The 19600-nt window shown below is 30.0% G+C and overlaps 2 protein-coding genes across 2 annotated transcripts; one reads left to right on the forward strand and one right to left on the reverse strand.

The window, feature by feature from the left end:
• Window positions 1–4161: 4161 nt before the first annotated feature.
• LOC106786788 (fatty acyl-CoA reductase 1-like) lies at window positions 4162–19142 on the reverse strand. The gene is made up of 10 exons (XM_014748550.1): window positions 19054–19142; window positions 10063–10275; window positions 9305–9553; window positions 9054–9199; window positions 8836–8945; window positions 8488–8680; window positions 8105–8353; window positions 7689–7865; window positions 7450–7527; window positions 4162–4370 (listed from the first exon to the last, which is right to left on the reverse strand). Exons 2-10 carry the CDS (start codon window positions 10273–10275, stop codon window positions 4283–4285), a joined length of 1503 nt encoding a protein of 500 aa, XP_014604036.1. The 5' UTR covers window positions 19054–19142; the 3' UTR covers window positions 4162–4282.
• On the forward strand, window positions 13898–19493 carry LOC106786787 (axonemal 84 kDa protein-like). Its single transcript, XM_014748549.1, has 14 exons — window positions 13898–14101; window positions 14963–15149; window positions 15352–15489; window positions 15728–15802; window positions 15873–16072; window positions 16223–16395; window positions 16888–17154; window positions 17238–17399; window positions 17520–17673; window positions 17758–18043; window positions 18161–18256; window positions 18335–18556; window positions 19045–19152; window positions 19293–19493. Exons 1-14 carry the CDS (start codon window positions 14028–14030, stop codon window positions 19431–19433), a joined length of 2283 nt encoding a protein of 760 aa, XP_014604035.1. The 5' UTR covers window positions 13898–14027; the 3' UTR covers window positions 19434–19493.
• The last annotated feature ends 107 nt before the right edge of the window (window positions 19494–19600 follow it).

Consider the following 19600-nt stretch of genomic DNA (forward strand, 5'->3'; position numbering starts at 1 on the left):
CCCCCCGCCACCCCTCGCCAAACGTTGGTATGGGAAGATTCGTACTTGTGAAATTATTGTTTTTCATTCATTCTTATGACGCAGGTTAATAAATATTGCGATATAAAAAGTAGGTAGAAAAGAAAGAGACAGATTGATAATATGAGATTTTTGAGGGGATTGCAGGAAAGAAACGCGGGTGGGTAAACGATTAAGTATACCAGCAAACTCGTTAAACTTATAATTAAGCATACGCGTCTTTGTATCAAGGCTTTATGACACGTGTCGGTTTATTGGAAGATGATGACCATGAGAGATCCTACGTAGATCTTCTAATTGAAAATTTCCGAATCCACGTCATAGAATATCGTAGAGGAGTAACGAGGTATGTTACAATCGTGCATGTCTTATTTGTTCGTCCTTGTTAAAATTAAAATTAAAATTAAAATTAAAATTAAAAGAAAAAAGAAACAAAAAAAAAAATCAACTCGTCTTTATGAATAATTTTAAATATCGTCGATGTGTTAAAATATAAAAGAAATGAAGAAGTTTGTTTTTTAAAATTCGTTCAACGGCGACCCAACCCAATCCCCCTCCCTCCCCCTCTCCCCCGCCGCTCCCTTTTTCATAGGTGATTATTATACAATATATCGCACATGATAATACATTACGAATGGATGTAATTAACTCGTGGAACGATTATTATATTTGATTCGTTTCAATGTTATTCATGAATTTTATCTAATTAATAAATGATCGATCTGATTCATACGATTCGAATGACTTAATCGTAGATACGATCGATGGATAAATAAAGGTGTTTCAATGGATAGGTAAGTTACTAATCCCAAGTAAAAGGATTTAATCAATTTTAATTGTATAACGTTTCGTATTCGGTCAACGAACCGAAAACACTCTCTCGCGAACATTTTTTACGAGTACTCGTACATGTTTAATGCTGTGAAACAATTATATTAACAATTTTCATTACCTTCGACACTTTTCCTAAAACACTCGGACGTTATTCGTAATAGAATTTTTTTTTTGCCTTTTTTTTTTTCTTTTTTTAATTTAAAGATATCATACACTTTATTTTCGAATAAACGAGAAGAATTATGCGTTTTAGAAAACTCGTTGAAGCAATTTTGTTAAACAAAACATTCGCTTATGAATGTGGTGATCATTTTTTTCTTCTTTTTTGTTCTTCGCGTTTTCAGATCGTTCGCGAATAAATAAACTATTCGCATGGTTTAAAAGAACATTTTTAAAATGATTTGATATATTTCGTAGATTATTCTGAAACAATTGTAAAAAATAACATTTTTCAAATAACGACACAACAAACATTAGATATCGTTATAATATATTTAAGATTTTAACACGTTATTCGTGTTGAAGAACTTGTTCCGGTGTTGTGAATTCGATTCTACCTTTTTTACATATATATACATATAGATTACACTTTACAATTAACCTAGAACCGATGCACGAAAAATTGTACTTTGGTAAAATAAAAAACAACAGTACGTATGTTCTCACCTTACTTACACGCGAAAATTCAAAATTATATATACATTTTTAGGAAAAAGAAAAAAAGAAATAAAATAATAATTTTGTTTTTTAAGCTTCGGAAGAGTAAAAAAACAAAAACGATTGTATATTATTTTTGTTAATTTTTGTTTCATTCTTCTTATCGAATTGAAAGCAAATATACACACACTTATATATAGTTATACTCATAGGTTCGATGACGCGCGTGTGATAGTGTTTGTGTGTCACAGTCCGTGAAAGAGAATCATCTATCGTAGACGATCTGTCTCGTTAATGTCTCCTACCAGTCATCGTATTATTTCATCATCATTTACTATAGAAGAAGAAGAAGAAGAAGAAGAAGAAGAAAGGAAATATTCGATGGGACGTATATCCTCTATATGGATCCGGTTTTTTTTTCACATTGAGAAAAATTTCACTTTAACCGTTCCTATCAATCCTAGAATATTAAAATTTTTTCCTAGTAAATGATGGAATTGGAAAAAAAACAAAAAAAAGAAAAAAAAAAACAAAAGAAAGCGATAAGGAAGAATAAAATGAACGATGATAAATTTATTATTATCAAAAACAAAATATATGTAACAAACGGTATCGTATATTATTTATTTTACATATATATATATATATGTAGAATAAAATCAAGAAAGGTTCGTTCTTTTTTTTTATTAGTTAATTCGTTATCTTTCGCACAAAATTAATCCCACATATATATATATATATACGCGATATTACCTAATAATTTTTTGTTTTTTATATTACCGAGAAGATTCAAATTATATCGAGGAACTCGTCGTTGGTTGTGGTGGTGGTGGTGGTGGTGGTGATGGTGATGGTGGTGGTGATGGATACGATGCGTCTTTAGTTTTGTTTCTTTTCTTTTCTTATTTTTTTTTCTTTACGATCGAAATAACTTTGCCTCGCTCGAATAGATTGTCGTCGTCGTCGTCGTCGTCGTTGTATTTAAAAAGAAGAAGAAGAAAAAAGAAAAAAGAAAAAAATATTATACATATAGATATATTCTATCCGCGTAGATGAACTTCACCGAATTGCGAAACGGGTTTTCTCTTCGTCGTACGTACGTACGTGCGTACGTACGTACGTTCTTTTCTCAACTAAAGTTTCTGTCAGATAGTAGACAGATATTATTGTGTTGTTGTTATTATTGTTATTGTTATTTATTGTTGCGTCTATTTTTTTTTAATCAGAGAATATGTTTAAACATGATTGTATATATATATATATATATATATATATATAAAAAAAAAGAAACAAATAAAAAAACGTCGTCGTATCGTACAGTTTGTTTTTTTCCGCGTAAAACATTAAATTTCATATTCATATAAACGAGTTAAATCTAAAGTCGTATGTAAAGTAAAATACACGTCACATTTACATTTAATACTACTATTATTATTACTACTATTACTACTATTACTATTACGCGTTTATTTCAATTACATACTCACACCACTTGATTGTTCTCCAAGGAATTATCAACTACTTTTTTTTTTCTATTCGTTTCTCTCTCTCTCTCCCTCTCTCTCTTGCATACTCATTCGTACGTACGTTCCTTTTTTTTTTATATCAATATCTTTTGTTTTTTTTTTGTTCTTATTTGTTTTCACCTCCTATTCTTATTCATCTATATTTTTATCTTACTATCATCGTTTTTATTATGATAGGTGATATTAGTCGGTAGTTAATTAGTTAGTTAGTAGCCGATTACATCGAATCGACACAGGTAAAACTGTTACTTACGAAGAACTCGAAGAAGAAATAAAGAAGAAGAAGAGAGAAAAAAAAAAAGAAAAGAAAAAAAAAACACTGTAAAAGGGAGGAGCCGCTCGTGGAATTGATCGAACGAACGATCGATCGGATCCAACGATGTTTTTCTTCAAATTGTAATCGCAATGAAGAAATTCTTTGGAAGAGTGTCGCGAAAGAAGAAGAAGAAGAAGAAGAAGACAAAGAAAAAAAGCAAAAAAAAAAAAGAATAAAAGTCAGAGAGAACACACACACATCGAGATATTAAATAAATGTAAATTATAATCTAACGATACACACACTCGATTTCGTTTCGTTTCTTTTCGTTTTTTTTTTCTTTCTTTACGTTACTCTTGCCCTCTTCGCATATTACTGTTTTTTTTATTCTTTCCTATCGGTAAAACCGATAACAGGCTCGTCTCTACCGAGAATAATCTTGGAATCGAAGCCGATTCCGAGAAAATTATATGAATGAGATAGCTCGCGTATGCGATATATATTTAGAAAAGGATTGGTAACGCGATTCGATTCGATTCGATGTTTTGTGATGCTGCGAACTTTTAATGTCGCAATTTTCGTAACGTTTTCTTCTTTTATTATTATTTAAAGAAAAAAAATGGGATATGGGGTGGGATGTGATATCACATCGGTTATGAAACAGGTTTGTTGTATTTTTTTGTTTGCTCGCTACCATTCATTCGATTCAATTTTTATTTGGAAGGATATAATGAAAAAAAAAAGAATTAAAACTTTATATTAATTTTATATTTGATTCATTTTCTTGTTTTTTTGTATTGTTCTCTTTTATTTCCCCCTCCCCTCGCCCCACCTTTTTCTCCCACTTCAGTCGTAATGACAAATGAAGAAAATTGTCATTTTCAATTTTTTACGTTGGTTTTATTTATTGTTCCTTTCTCTTCTTCGTATTAATTTTCAATAAGTAACCTTTTCTTTCTCTCAAGTCGAATAATCTTTCGTATAGATTGCGTTAAATCCATTTTATTAACGTACGCATAACGAACCACAAACAAAGGATGTAGAATACGGTTTTGACAATTATATGGCAATACCACATTCTGAAAATAAAATATCGAATCATTATTTTGTCCTTATCTAAAATGAATTTCAAAGAAAAATGAATGGTAACCTCATTAATATGATTATCGGAGGCACGGTATATATATATATATATATATATATATATATATATATATCCGCGTATGTATGTATGCAAACCAAAACAAAAAAAAGCAAAAAGATAAGAAAGATTTATAAATTGTCGATTTGTAATTAATGCAAGTAACTATTTCCAATGATTATATTTCCAAAGTTATCTTTTGCGTGTTAATATAAATTCAACGTTTGTATTTATTTAAATGTTGTTAATTAACTAACGCCATAATCTCGTTTGGAATAAATATCCAAAAAAAAAAAAAAAGAGAAAAGAAAAACCATTATAATGAAATAATAACTGGAAATTCATTAAGTTATGTTGCATAATTATAATAACCTCGGTTTGGACGTACGATAACCTTCTGACACTATTATTATGCTTTCATTTGGTTACAATCGATAATCACACATTATTGGATTTATTATAATAGAACTGGAAATTCCCAGCGTAACTTCAGCCTGGTAGTCTCTCTCTCTCTCTCTCTCTCTCTCTCGCACTATCACTGTCATATAACATCCTAATCGATATATTGTTTTACTCGCTCCGATTCGTGAAAAAGCCTGAGGCTAAGGCGTTAGTTAAATACGCGACAATAATTAAAACTTAAGTCATCCAATGTCAAAGTGAATTTGCCTTTCCTCTGACTAACCGGTACACTATTCAGCGGTTGCAATCATTTTTCTTTTTTTTTTTTACTTCTTCTTCTGTTTTTTTTTTTTCTATCTAAAGTTGCACGTTTGCACGTGAGTAATCAATGCCGCGCACTCGCGTTCCTTCGTCTTTCATTGATTACGTCACACGTCTCATATCTTTCTTTTATTCTATTTCTATTACTACTCTTTAATCAAAAAAATAACAAGTATTTATATGAGTACTACTATAAATGATCTTTCCCGAATACTCATTAGTATCTTCTAATGATTTTATTTCTCTCTCTCTCTCTCTCTCTTTAAACTTATCTAATTATCATCAAGATATAATATAAACAGTATTTTATTATACCTTCCTCGATTCTCGTTGATATTGTACCTGTTCTTTTTTTTTTTCTTTTTTTTATTTTTCTTCTTCTTTTATCGTCCGTATACATATTCAAATTAGAATTATAGGCGTTGTATAAAAATTAATTTAACATAATTCGTTTTTTTTGTTTTTTTCTTAAAGGGGGTCGGGTGACAAGGGGCGGGGGGTGGGGACGTAGACGACGACCGTGGCAAAGTTTTAAAAATAACTTTAAACAAGTTAAAAATAAATAACGGCGTCGATAAAAATACGTAGAAAAATATATATATATATATATGTATAAGTAGTTGTGTGATGTGTTGTTCGTTTACGATTCCCGTGGTCGGTTGTATCGCTCCGGGGATTTCCTACGTTGCAAACGTGACGTGCCTCGTTATCTCACTTTTGTCTCTACTCCTCCCCCTTCCCAACCTCCTCATCATCTCTCTCTTTCTCTCTCTCTCTCTCTCTCTCTCTCTCCATTTATCTCTATCTCTATCTTTTTCTATTATCATCATCATTGTTTATTATGCTTATTTGTCATTCGCTATCGTACGATGCAAAAGTGAAGAATCGAAAGGATTAATTTGCTACTTATCAATATTTGAATTGACAAACGTTGCTTGTACTTTTCATTGCGAAAATGCAACCGACATTTAGTAATACATATATATATAACTTCCTTACTATATATATAATATGTATATTCTTTTTCATTTCCGAAAAAATTTGGTGTATTTCTTTTTGTTTTTTTCTTTCCAATTTCACCAATATTCCTGTTTAAATTGATAAGTTTGTTTTTTTCTAACACTCTTTGACAAAACCGAGAACCTTTATGATGGAGTGGGAGGGGGGCCAGCGAAGATGGATCGAAAAAAGATATCGCATTAGGTTATAAAATAAAAAAGGGAGAAACGTAAGCTTACATTTGACAAAATAAAATCGATAAAATGTATTTAAAAAAAAAAAGGACATACACTCGAACAATGCAATAGAATTAAACGATCGCGTTGCAACGTGTAATGGGTTTTTTTTTTTTTTTTTATATAATACAATTGTCGGAGATTATATCATACTTAACGCGTGACAATTGTTTGCAATACCAATGGTAATAATAATAATAATAATAATAATAATAATACGAGAAAAAAAAAAAGGTAGAAAAAGAAATATAAGAAAAGAAGAAGGAATGTAACTAATCGTCGAAAGAAATGCGAAAGAAATTGTCGTTAAACGAATTGAATTTCTTACGCGTTTATTTAATGTGTTCTCACGTTAGAAAACTTTTGTAAAAGGGTACGAAACTAAACTATTTGATAATTATTCGGAATTCATTGAAACACGACTACTACTACTACTACTACTACTACTATTACTACTATTACTACTACTAATGTAACGATAACCTGTGCATTTTAAATGCGGCACCAGCTATGCGACCTAGTTTTCAAAGAAGGAGAAAGAGAGAGAGAGAGAGAGAGAGAGAGAACCAAACGACATTGCGATCGACCAAACACCCGGTGTGAACAAACTCGCACAGTGACCAAACCTCACGATCAAACCGTCACAGTTCACATAATCTTCTTGGCAAAATAGTTTTCTTTCAACGTTAACGTTATCATCATCATCATCATCATCATTAACTATCTTCCTCGAGATAGATCCTTTTTATTTAATTCGTTCGTTTGGTTTAATTTTCTTTTTTTTCTTCTTATCTTTTTTCACCATGAAAACTGGACTTTTTATCAAAAGAAAGAAAGAGCGAGAGAGAGAGAGAGAGAGAGAGAGAGAGAGAGAAAGAAATGTTCATGATATTGAATTGATATCAATCGTATCCTGTGAAATTGCATTTTACTATCGTGCGCAACATTGTCCACGACGTTAAACTACCATCTTTCGTAAGTAAGTTAGTAAGTAACATTTTAAGAATCTAATAATGGTCATTGAAAAATGATGACCTTTTAGAAATGATCTATTCTCACCTGTTATATCCACGTCTATTCTTTTTAATATCCATCTCCTCTTTTAAAAGATACTTTTTACTTCCAATTATCCCAGAACTGAAAAAAGAGATAAATGAAAATCAATGTAACACAAGATACACATGATTAATTTAATCATTTAGTTTTGACCGATTGATTTTCTGTTTTTGCTATTATTGATAATAATAATTGATTGACAAATATTATATATTTTGTTGTAAGTTTATTTAAAAACTTACTATAATACATCTTCTACGGACACTAAATTAATATCGATCCAGTAATCGGCTTTATCCTCGTCAGATATCGAATTCAATAACTTTAAACTGTTTTTATTTACGAAGTCCCATGAATTGTTAGTAAAGTAGGATAAGAAAACGCTGCTAATGTATATTTTCCTTTGTATTTTGACCAATCTAAAATCGATATTGAAATTTAATTATATTATTATTATTATTATTATTTTTTTTTTTTTTTTTTTTTTTATGATCCATTTAAATACGAATATGTTAATTTATATTTTCTTTCTTTTTTTTTTCTTTTTTTTCTTTTTCTTTTTCTTTTTCCCCCACGATATACTTTTCAATTAGAAAATTAAATTAATTTAGCATGAGAAAACAAATGTTTATCGTAGAAATGGATTTTGAATACTCACATTGGTTTATATCCGATTAATTTGAATATTTGGTCTATGACTATGGCCGGTAACAAATGCAAGAGCATAAAATTAACGTAAAATAGAAAGAAATATGGAATAATAAACACATGTGGATACCATAACGGATTTGATAAAGGGTTGATTTGGTTAACTTTTAGACTAGTATTGATCATATATTCAAGAGTGATTTTCTTCAAGTTGTACGTTGACACATTGTAGATCATGGTTGTTGGATGTTGTTCTATCCTGTGTTATAGTAGATCATAAAACGTTAGAAAGATACAATTACATATACATTTATACATATAAATTGTGTATTATGTTTATATTATAAAATTATCGTTGAAAATAATATTCATTTGTTGTAAATTTCAAATTACGTATTTTGTCCTCGTATGCAAATGGCGAGTATAAAAATTCTGACGGCATAATCGACGGGTACATAATCCATAAATTTTTTTGAATTCGAATAAGTTACTCTTAATATTCCTTTACCACCAGCAACCATCAAACCTACTGGACCATTAAAATTGTCTATCCATCCTGGAATTGGATCTACTATCGTACTGATGACTAAGAAAGAAAAATATTATTATTATTATTATTATTATTATTATTTTTAATTGGAATAACGAATTAGAAGTAAACATTTTTCTTATTCTTCTTTAAATTTCAAGAAAACGAACAAACAAAGAAACAAACAAACAAATAAAAAAGAAATTACGTACTTATCGATGGTCTACAAATAACGCATGGTAATCGATTGGAATAATAATTGACCACGTCTTCGGCTAATTTTTTCGAAAATATATAAGTGTTCGGGATCGTTCCCATGTATCTGCGAAAAAAACAAAATGTTATTATTAAATTTTTTGTTGTAACTTGATTATTATTATCATTGAAGAAAATTTGAACGGGTTTTAAATGAACGCAAATATAAACTTACTTCGCTGTTAAGATTTTTAATAAATAATCATCGACATTTTCTGCTATATTTATAGCATCCCTCCAATCGACTTTTGATTTGTATGGTATTTCATTTACGACAGGTATATCGCTATGTGCATAGGTCGAACTTACGTGTAACAAAACCTGTAAAAACAAAAATAGAAAAAGTTAAAAGAACAACTAATTTATTTCATTTATCGCGTTATATTATATTTTCCTTTCTTTTTTTTTTTTTTATATTCAACTCACCGCTAATTTTTTCATACTTTCACCCAAAATGCAAATATCACGGATAGATCTCGTGTTATTTAAAATCGCGTGTTGTAAACTATCATCAAATCTGACGTTGGCGGCATTGTGAATTATAATAGAAACATTATCGATGATAATTTGTCTATCGGTCGGATCCAATCCTAAATCTTTTTTCGCTGTGTCACCGATTATGGGAATAACTTTTTTATAAGCTGAAGGATTCATTTCATGGAGTTTATCGTAGAGCTGAAGAAGTATTTTTACACATATATGTTTTTTGTTTCTCTTATTTATATTATGTTACTTTTATATATAATTAACCGTTAAAACGTGAAAATCGTTAATTCATGAAATAACTGTATTGACATATTAAAATTACGAAAAAGACTACACACAGAATTACTTTTAATTAAAATTAATATTAAAAATAGACAGAGGGGAAAAAAGATAAGAACGAATAATTACTAATATTGTTGTAAAAAGAAAAGCAAACATTAATGGACAAATATAAATTTCAATATTCATATAATTTAACTACTCCTCGTTTTTTTTAAATTCATATATTTTACTTATAGTTATCTCTAAGCACAATTAGTTGAATGTGTATAATTATATTTCATTTAATATTTTTGTTTTCGTGAAACGATATTAATTATCTCGCGTTAAACCTAGATTGTTCATAAATTAATTGAATTATACGTTTTAATGGTTGTATATAAATTGTATTATTAAATTTAAATTATCAATTTAATTACCGGCAATGAAAACATTTTTTTTAATCTCTCCTCAATAGGTACTCCCTTTTTTTCTCTCATTAACATATATAATTTATCGATCTCGGGACAAGAATGTAATAATTTTTCTACAAAAACTTTTCCCACAAAACCGGTACCACCTGTCATAAATATGCTCCTACCGGCGAAAAATTTCGCCACACTTTTGATTTTGTAATTGATATTGTCGTTCATCTAAAATTAGAACGAGAAGAAGAAGAAGAAAAATTAGATACGCGTAGTTATTTATTTATTTATTGCAGAAGTGAAAAAAAAAGAAAAGAGAAGAAAGTAAACAAAACGAAAAGACAAAAAAAGAAAAAAGAAATAAAAAATTATCGTAAACTTCAGTCGCACACCTTTTATGCACTTTTATGTACTATCTTTCTTTGTTTTGTTTTTTATCAACTCGTTTATAATCGAATAAATATTTTACACAAAAATTTAAATATAATAATTTTGTTTCTGATCAAAGAACGATCGTTATTAGACGCGTACCATCAGAATTAACTTTTAACACTAAATTGAAAGATACGAACGATTGAACGGGTTTACAAGTATGAGACAGGAAATGACATGGTAAAAACAAAAGAGACAATCATTCTTTCCTGTTGGCGTGCAATTGTTCTGGTGTTTATTATGAATATAAATTTGTCTTTGTTTTATCAATTAAATGTATAAAATACAAATAAATTTGTCGCGAGTTAAAAAAAAAAAGAATTGCTAAATAAGTTCATTCTAAAATTTCATTGTTAAATAACAAATAAAAATATCTGGTCTTTGTAATTTGAACTAAAAGAAAAAAAACAAGAAGAAAATTTAGGAGATAATTAGAAAATTAATAAAAAATTTAGAAGAAATGTTTTCAGTCAATCGTGCGAAAGTACGAATCAAATATCAAACTAACTACTGCATACTTAGTAAATATTCTTACACAATGTTTGTTAATATTATACAGCAATGCTTAATTAATAGAAATTGTGTGTTATGTGCACGTGTATGCGTGTTCCTGGAAAAAATAATAAATTACCGTCATACGTTTAAAGTTTACATTGTTTTATATTGCAAATAGTGACCCTAAGGATTAATTCCGTCCTCAATAATTTAAATCCCCCGATGCCATAATTAGCTGGAAATTTATTTTGCAATGCTTTTTTTATTATTGATCCGATCGATTCCATCACATCATTTGTTCACGTGATACTCGTCATTGTTTTTTTTTATTTTTTTTACCACGAGCCTAACACGATACTTTAGGACAAAGGGTTTAAAAGGGTATTAAAGGGTTTTTTTCATTTGTCATCGTTTTAAGTTACTTTGCCAATAAATCAATAAATTGAAGAAAGAATAAATAAATGTGATAACATTATCACGAGTTATGATCAAAAGTCTAAGTATTTTCCTTCTATCAAATGTGACAATTTATTGTTTATCAAATATCGATGTATATTATTAATATTGTTTCTTTATCGATAATCGTATACCATTTTGATTTAACTTCAAAGCTTATAACTTTCGTTCAATTTATTTTTTCACGTTCGTTCTCGATAAGATTTTTATAAATTGTACCCTAAGAGTTAAAAAGTTTTCTAAAACGAACTGATCAATTTTGTACGATGATTAAGAAAAAAAGAAAAGGTGAACGAAAATAATAAGCGATATAATTTTACGTTACAAAGTGATACTCGTGTTATTTTTTTAAAATGAGATATTTGATTGGTTAACCTGTTAGATGGATAAGGAAGAAGATGATCCAAAATTGAATTTGTCCGATATCAGTATTACCGATGATTATGTTAGTACAACGGATATAGGATTTCATGTTTCATCGGAACAATTAGGTGTTGAATCGAGTGATACAAAGTTAGTTGTATATTAATCAAAGAAAAACAAATATTATCCAATCGCGTCCAGTTGAATTATTTTCAATTGGATTTTTCGATTTGGAAACTTAAATTAAATTTTCAAAAAAAAAAAAAAAGAAAAAATGATGTACTTTTATTTGATATAATTTTAAATATAGTATCTCGGTTCTAAAAATGACATTAAAATAAATCGAAGAACACGTAGTGTAGGGGAATATTCGTTATACATTTAAAAGCATCCCAACCAAGTTGAGTTTGTCGAACACTCAGTATGGATATTTAATGGATGTTGGTTGATGGTTCGACATTTCAACGAACTGCCCACGTAAAGGCACGACTTTGATCGAGTATCTGAACGAACCAAAATGAAAAAAAGCTTCACAAAAATATATAGGTGTTTGTTTGAACGTGCAAATAATTCCGAGAGAAAATCAAATAGGTTTGATGCGTCTTCTCCGTTAATATGTGTGTGTGTGTGTTTATATATATATATGAATGAGTGTATCCATACGTGACGTGTAACGTTGAATCGGGTATTTAAAAAGATTCCAGACGAATATCATTGTTCGTAGAATTATTAATAAGTTCTAGTTGAATTTCGCATTTCGTAGAATTCAAAAATAAGAATACGTTTTTTTTGTTCAATTTTTTATATTCTCATACAATTTTAACAAAAATTCCTTTCACCACCGGGTTTTGCGAAAAATAAAATAGAGTATAATAGATCGATATCTGGATTCTTTGAATATCGATGAAGTTTCTCGTATTATTTATTTTTTCTCAGAGATGTCGTAAGAGTTAAAAGTGATACAAGAAGGAAAAGAAAAACTGGTTTGAACGATACCGAGGATAATTTCTCCTTAGACGTGTCTATTTACGACGAATACGAAGAGGATTCTAGCATTGATTTCAAATGGGAACCTCCGAAGCCAACAATAATTCCTCGTGCATCTCTTTTAGTAATAATCATCATATATTTCGATTTGTTTTTTCTTCATTTACAATTAAACGAAAAGACAATTCGTTAGTTCGTAATTCTTGAAATATACAATTCGGATCACGGATTTTTGTTTGATTTTATTTTCTACAAATATTTCACATCGAATTGTTTTCAATTAATAACGAATTATAACACGAGGAAAAAAATTGAATAAAAGTAATAATCGTAGATCGCGGATACACATCAACGAATTCGTTTATATTTTTCTTTCTATTTAGGTTTCCTTTTTATCATTTGTTATATTTATTTTCATACAATCAGTTGTTTCTCTCGTTCAAAAATAAAATTCTTAATAAGAAGGTATCATAGGGAATTTGGACATTAAAAAAAGAAGTAGAACCTAATTTTGATAAGTTTATTTTTATATTTTATTTTCGAGAAAATTTTTGTCTATCCTGCAAATCTTCTTTTTCGTAGCATTAACATAGTTACGCGAAGTAAAATACTATATTTAGCTTAGACAGGATATTGACGTTAGGTCTCGGCACGTTAATCGATAATTCAACGGAAATTAAGTGCAATTTAGAATGGTTTGGTAGGTGCATTCTCGCACTAACAACTAACCACCTCTCGTTATTTCTCTTTCTCATCGTTATCGCCTTGATAACATCGCTATTATTAACTATCTTTCGTTAAACTATAATGGTCAATTTAAATACATACTCACTGACACAATGACAGAAAGAAAGAAAGTGAGAGAGAAGAAAAAGAAAATAATTCAAACATATTTTCTTCATTTTTCCATATATTATATATGTGTGTGTGTATTTGTTTTCTTTTATTTTCAGTTACGAGAATGGATTCGCAAACAGGTAAATAAATTATTTTATTCTTCCATTATATTATATTAAATCGTTTAAAAATATTTTCGATAAATTTTATTTTTTTTTGAAATGAAAAAAAGAAAATTCTCGAACAATTGTTAAAAAAAGAAACAAAATAAAAAAAAAAAAACAGGTACATCGGGTTATCGCAAAAAAGATGTCACGAGATGGGAGAAAAGAAAACCGATGAATTATAAAATGTTTAATTATCGTTAACGATCGCTTTAGTTGGCCAGTTCGCGTGGACAAGCCAAAATAATGACGAAAAAAGCCCAAAGAGCTTTGGAAAAGGAGCAAGCTGTTGCGGCTGCCGAGGAGGCAGAAAAAATACGGTAATGTTCCTTATCTTAATATTATTTTAAACAAAACGAAACGAAAGGAAAAAAAAAAAAAGACAAAGTTTTGATCACAAATATCAGAGATATCATTTGCGATTCAAATTGTGTGTGTTGATCAAGGTTAACGTGAACATAAGGTCAATTATATTAAAAAACGGATTATAATTTGATTATATAATAATAACGGTCATGTGTGCAAAGAATAGAAAAAATAAAAAAAAAAAGAACAAGAAAAATGTATCCTGATAATGGTATGAGATACGCGAGGGTGAGATTGGGGAAGGATGTGTGTGTGTGTGTGTGTGTAAAGTTTCCTGAATTTGTGGATCGTTGCGCATACACCTGTCGAGTGTTAGCATAAAATTCGCGCAATATGAGTTTGGCAGAATTCCATCCCTTATCTATGCAACTCGCTTTCGACCCACTTCCCCTTTTAGAGCTACTTCGGCAACTTACCCCTTTACCAACCCTTCTTCCAACCCTCTCTAACGTACACCCTTTAAATTTCGATGAGTTTCCCAGTCTAGTTTCGTACCTTCCAGCGATCGTCTTAAAACTATTTCTCTCTCTCTCTCTCTCTCTATTTCTTCTCTTACATTTTGTACAAGAGAAAATAAATTTATTTATAAGAAAAGAGAGAGAGAGAGAAAAAAAAAAAAAAAGAAAAATATGTTGGGAGATTCGTTAAAAACTATTGTTTTCTTCGATAGTTATTTAAGAGTATCAAAACCACGATTTAAAAATGAAGAAGAAAGGTGTCAACAATCAATACACCAATTTTTCTTCATTTCAATTTCAATTTCTCTCCCATAGAGTAACACAAAATTATAAAATTATATTTCTATTTGATTTCAGATTGCAATTGATAAAGGATATTCAAGAAGAAATTCGTTTGGAGAGGTACAATACGGAACAAGAAGTTCTATTGGAGGAGAGCCAAACGATTATGCGAAAAATCCAATTGGAGAAAACGCGGTTCGTGGTACATGAAAATAAAAAAGCGTTTATGGATCACGTTCTTGCTACCGAGGAAGAGGAAAACGTGCGTTTTCTTGTGGATTGAATTACGAGAGCGAGAGAGAGAGAGAGAAAGAAAGAAAGAAAGAAAGAGAGAGAGAGAGATAGAAACAAATATAATAGAATCATGTTCCTTTTTTGTTTCAATTTTTTCTAAAAATTTGCATAGCATATGTATTATGTGTATCGTATAAACATAATGATGACCTAATGTATATTAATTTCAGTGGATTATGTATTTAACGTGTGACGATTTACCGGACGCCGCTAAATTGTCCGATATGAATACATTCATGTTCCTTTGGTCGTTGAAAGAAGATATCAATATGGATACGATCATAAGAAAATGCAAAATTGTGCAATACGTAAGTATTTTTATCTTATTTCACACATAGGTATTTTAACTATGATCGTTATGACATCTTTTAAATGATCATAGTATTAGATAAAAATCGATGATGAACGGGGAATTCACATACGAGAATAATTTCTTGTATATATATGAATATTATAAATACGTAATATATGTGTATGCGCGTGTGTGTGTGATTTAGTTGTCACAATTAATTATTTATTTATTTATTTATTTGGTTACACATACAGTTATTGTCGAAGCTTCACGAAATTATTAATTTCTCTTTAACGAGATCAACCGGTTACATCGAGGAATGTAAAATGGTAAGTAAGATATATACTATAAGGACAATTAAATTATATGTTAATTATATCACGATTTATTATAATATAGATCAGACAAGATTTCAGGAACAAGTTACAAAATTGTATAGACCAAGCTTGTTACCGTCTTTTACGTCAGATCGAAAGAGATATGCTCAGAGTTGATCTTAGGAATGCTATTTACGTCAAAGAATCGAGCTATCTTGTTTGTTGCATCTGGGCACTAATTAAGCTACCGATCAGTATTAAAGATATTCCTGATAAAGATAGGTATAACAATATACTTATTATTATTATTATTTTATTTTATTATCACAAAATAATATAAATATAATTTTTTCGTGTTACATTTGTACGCGTATATTTGCGTATTAATTATTGAAAGCAGACAATTTCGTCATTGTTTGATTCGTATGACAGAAAACCTATCGAGGTACATTTCAAGGAAATTGAGCTAACGATAAAGATGCCGCTAGACATCGATTGCTATTGCATGGCTATTCGTGGATTGTGGCTCGATTACGATCACTATTCTGACATTGGGACCTCTTACGTCATGCCGGAAATACCAGAGAAATATCAAATGAACATGGGTGAGGAAACTTCGAATTTTTATTCGGATATGCATATATATATATATATATATATATATACGTATATATTTCTTTTTCTTTTTCTTTTCCGATTGAATGAAGAATGAAACACGTTAACTGCCACGTGTACACCATTTTCGGTACACGCAATAATCTCTTTTTTTTCTCTTATTAACGGATAAAATAATCAACGTGTAAGTAACATCGTTGGGTTTTCTTGCAATAAAAAAAGGAAAGAAAAATCAATGACTAAATTTAACACGATGATTATTTCAAAAAAAAAAAGAAAGAATAAAAAGAAATCAAAGATATTAAAAATGTAATATTATTTATCCGTTTCGTAACGAAACCCAATTAAACGAAGGAACGTGTTAGAAAAAAAAAAAATAAAAAAGTAAAAAAATAGAAACAAAAGTGTCCAAATCTCTTGTTCCAAAAATTTTGTATTTTCCTTTTTATTTTGTTGTTGTTTTTTTTTTTTTTAATCTTCAGATCTATTAACGTTTTGTTCGAACGAATACGAAACGAAACGTAGGATACGCGAGGAACAATTGGAGGGACGTAGATTAAGGTTGGAAGAAAAAAAAGCAATGCTCCGGAAGATGGAGAATCCGGTACCAGCTATGACGATAAAGTTAGATAGAAGAGGAAGAAAGGGCGGTGGTCAATATGGTCGGACGAAGAGACCGGAATCCGAACAGGAAACGGAACCACTACCGTACTTGCCAACTCCGAATGAGATCATTTTGTTGAAAGAAGGTAAGTAACATTGAATTCGTGGTTTTTACTGACAACAGTGGTTAGTAATGTTACATTAGTGTCATCATCATTATTTTAAATAGAGGAAATACGGAAGGAAGTTAGAAAACAATTGTTCACCAAGTGCGAAAAAACAGAAATTAATTTACGCAAGTATAAAATCTTAGGTGGAATTTATCACATTGATCTGGTCTATCAGCCACCTCAGCCTAAGGATATGAGACGAAATATTTTACTCACGACTCGTAAATAATTTTGTTACACCTCTTTTTCATTTTTCCTTTTCTTTTCGAAATATTCTATATCTCTTGACGTATTTTCAATATTATACGAAATATTTCATTTGAAATTGTTTACGATCGCAGTACAAATACCCAAAGAATTGAAACACGTGCCATTTTATAAACCTTACAAGGCACCCCCACCTGCACCGGGTTCGGAAAGAACACCGGAAATCATCGAGAACGAAATGAGAGCTTTGGAAACTGCGATGGAAGCTCTTGCATTGGTTACATTGAAGTATTTCATTATTTAAAAACGCATTATTTTTGTTGTTCCTGTAAAATTTTATTTGTTTTTACTTTCTAACAAAATATATCCTAGGTTGCCCGATACGGTGTTATGGTTCGAACCACCATTGGTGGCACACTGGATTCCCGAGAAAAAAATCTGGTCGACTCAAGACGTACACGATATTAAATTCAACGAGGAAAAACAACAAATAACATTTCGTACCGGTAGATTAGGGATTCACGGTTTGGCGGCAAATAAATTGATCAATCTTCCATTTCAAAGTTGGGAAGTTAAACCGGAAATGGGTAGAAACAGTCGCGGTGGGGTTGTTCTCAATTTAACGGCAGCTACGGTTCAAGCGGAATTTCTTGTCAGGGTTTGTCAATTTAAAAAACATTTAAACGAATAATAATCACGGTCGCGCGTTATCAGCAAATTTCTTTTTATACATTTTTCTTATTCTTTTTTTTGTTTTCTTTTTATTTCTTTTTAGGAAGATACGGTTTGTTTGAACTCGTTGATAGGCGGAACATCGTCGGCACTTCAAAACATCGTCGGCGAATACATGAAGTTACATTTTTTAATAGACGTAAGTATTAACCTTCGATGATATTCCTCGTTCGGATGATTAAGGAAAACATTTTGTTGTTGTCTCCGAATGCGTCAGAAAATGCGGGAAGGTGGATGCGATTTATTTCCGGAACGAGACACGGCAAGTTACGTCAAAGGACTTCCTATGAAACATTTGGTAACCGAAAGACATTTGCAAGAATGTATTGGTCTACTTTGCACCGCTTATACTTTCTCCTGGTCTAGGTGGAACGTAACTAGAACTTCGCGTGAAATAGTTTTACAATTTAAGGAATTGCATGGGTGCGTTGCCAAACAGGTAAATAAAAAAAAGAAATAGAAAATAAATATCAAAAAACAGAAATCAAACACGTGTTGATATAATCGTACGATAATGATAATTATTGGATACATCTTATCCTCTCGTTCGTTCATTTTTTATTTCCATAAAAATATTAAATCTTGTGTGATAAACTTATCTGACCGTTTCTCAGATAATTCGTGTAAATCCGATAGTATTGTGAATACACAATGAGAATCAACATCGTATTTACGTAATTGCATCGTTGCAGCTATTTGAATTAATTAAACAAAAAAAAAAAAAAGAAGAAGCATAATAATTGAAATTCTGTAAAATTTCAATTACACGAGTTTCTAATCGATCCCAAAAAAAAAAAAAAAGATTAATCATTGCTCATTATGATGTTATACGCGTTGTTATCTATGATTATATTATCTCGTATCCGCGATTTTAATCTGTGTTTTATTTTATTTTATTTATTTATTTATTTATATATCATTTTACAGCGAACAAACCTGACACTTTTAGTGACGCCTTCTCAAACGATGGTTGTTCAGTGTACCGAAGTCAGTTCAGAATTTTCCAATGTACCAACAGATGGCAAGAATACGAAGGTGCGAGGAATAAAACCGATTCATATGTATAATATTATATTAGCAATTGATAATTCCTCTTATTTGTTTTTTTTTTCTTTTTCTTTTTTTTTTTTTATATTCACTTTAATTTTTTCTCGTTTTTTTTCTTCTTCTTCTAGTTTTACGCTGATTTATATCATTTAGCATTGCACAACGCTGGTATAAAAAGTCGTCTTCTAATAAAAGATATCTCGTTCAAGCTTGCTCTGACTGTAACAAGGTTGCTGGAAAGTACAAGCGTGATTAGTATGTCTTCTTGAAAATTTTCTTATTCACTTATACATAATTTTAATATTTGTTATCGTCCAAACTAATTACGGGGACGAATAAGTATGAATATTTATATATATATATGTACATATAAATAAAGAAATTTATAATTGTAGATATTTGTTTATCGTGCAAACATTTATTAAATTTTGAATTA

The sequence above is a fragment of the Polistes canadensis genome, unplaced genomic scaffold (genome assembly GCF_001313835.1).
Source record: "Polistes canadensis isolate GaletaPanama2010 unplaced genomic scaffold, ASM131383v1 scaffold_81, whole genome shotgun sequence".
NCBI classification, from domain to species: domain Eukaryota; kingdom Metazoa; phylum Arthropoda; class Insecta; order Hymenoptera; family Vespidae; genus Polistes; species Polistes canadensis.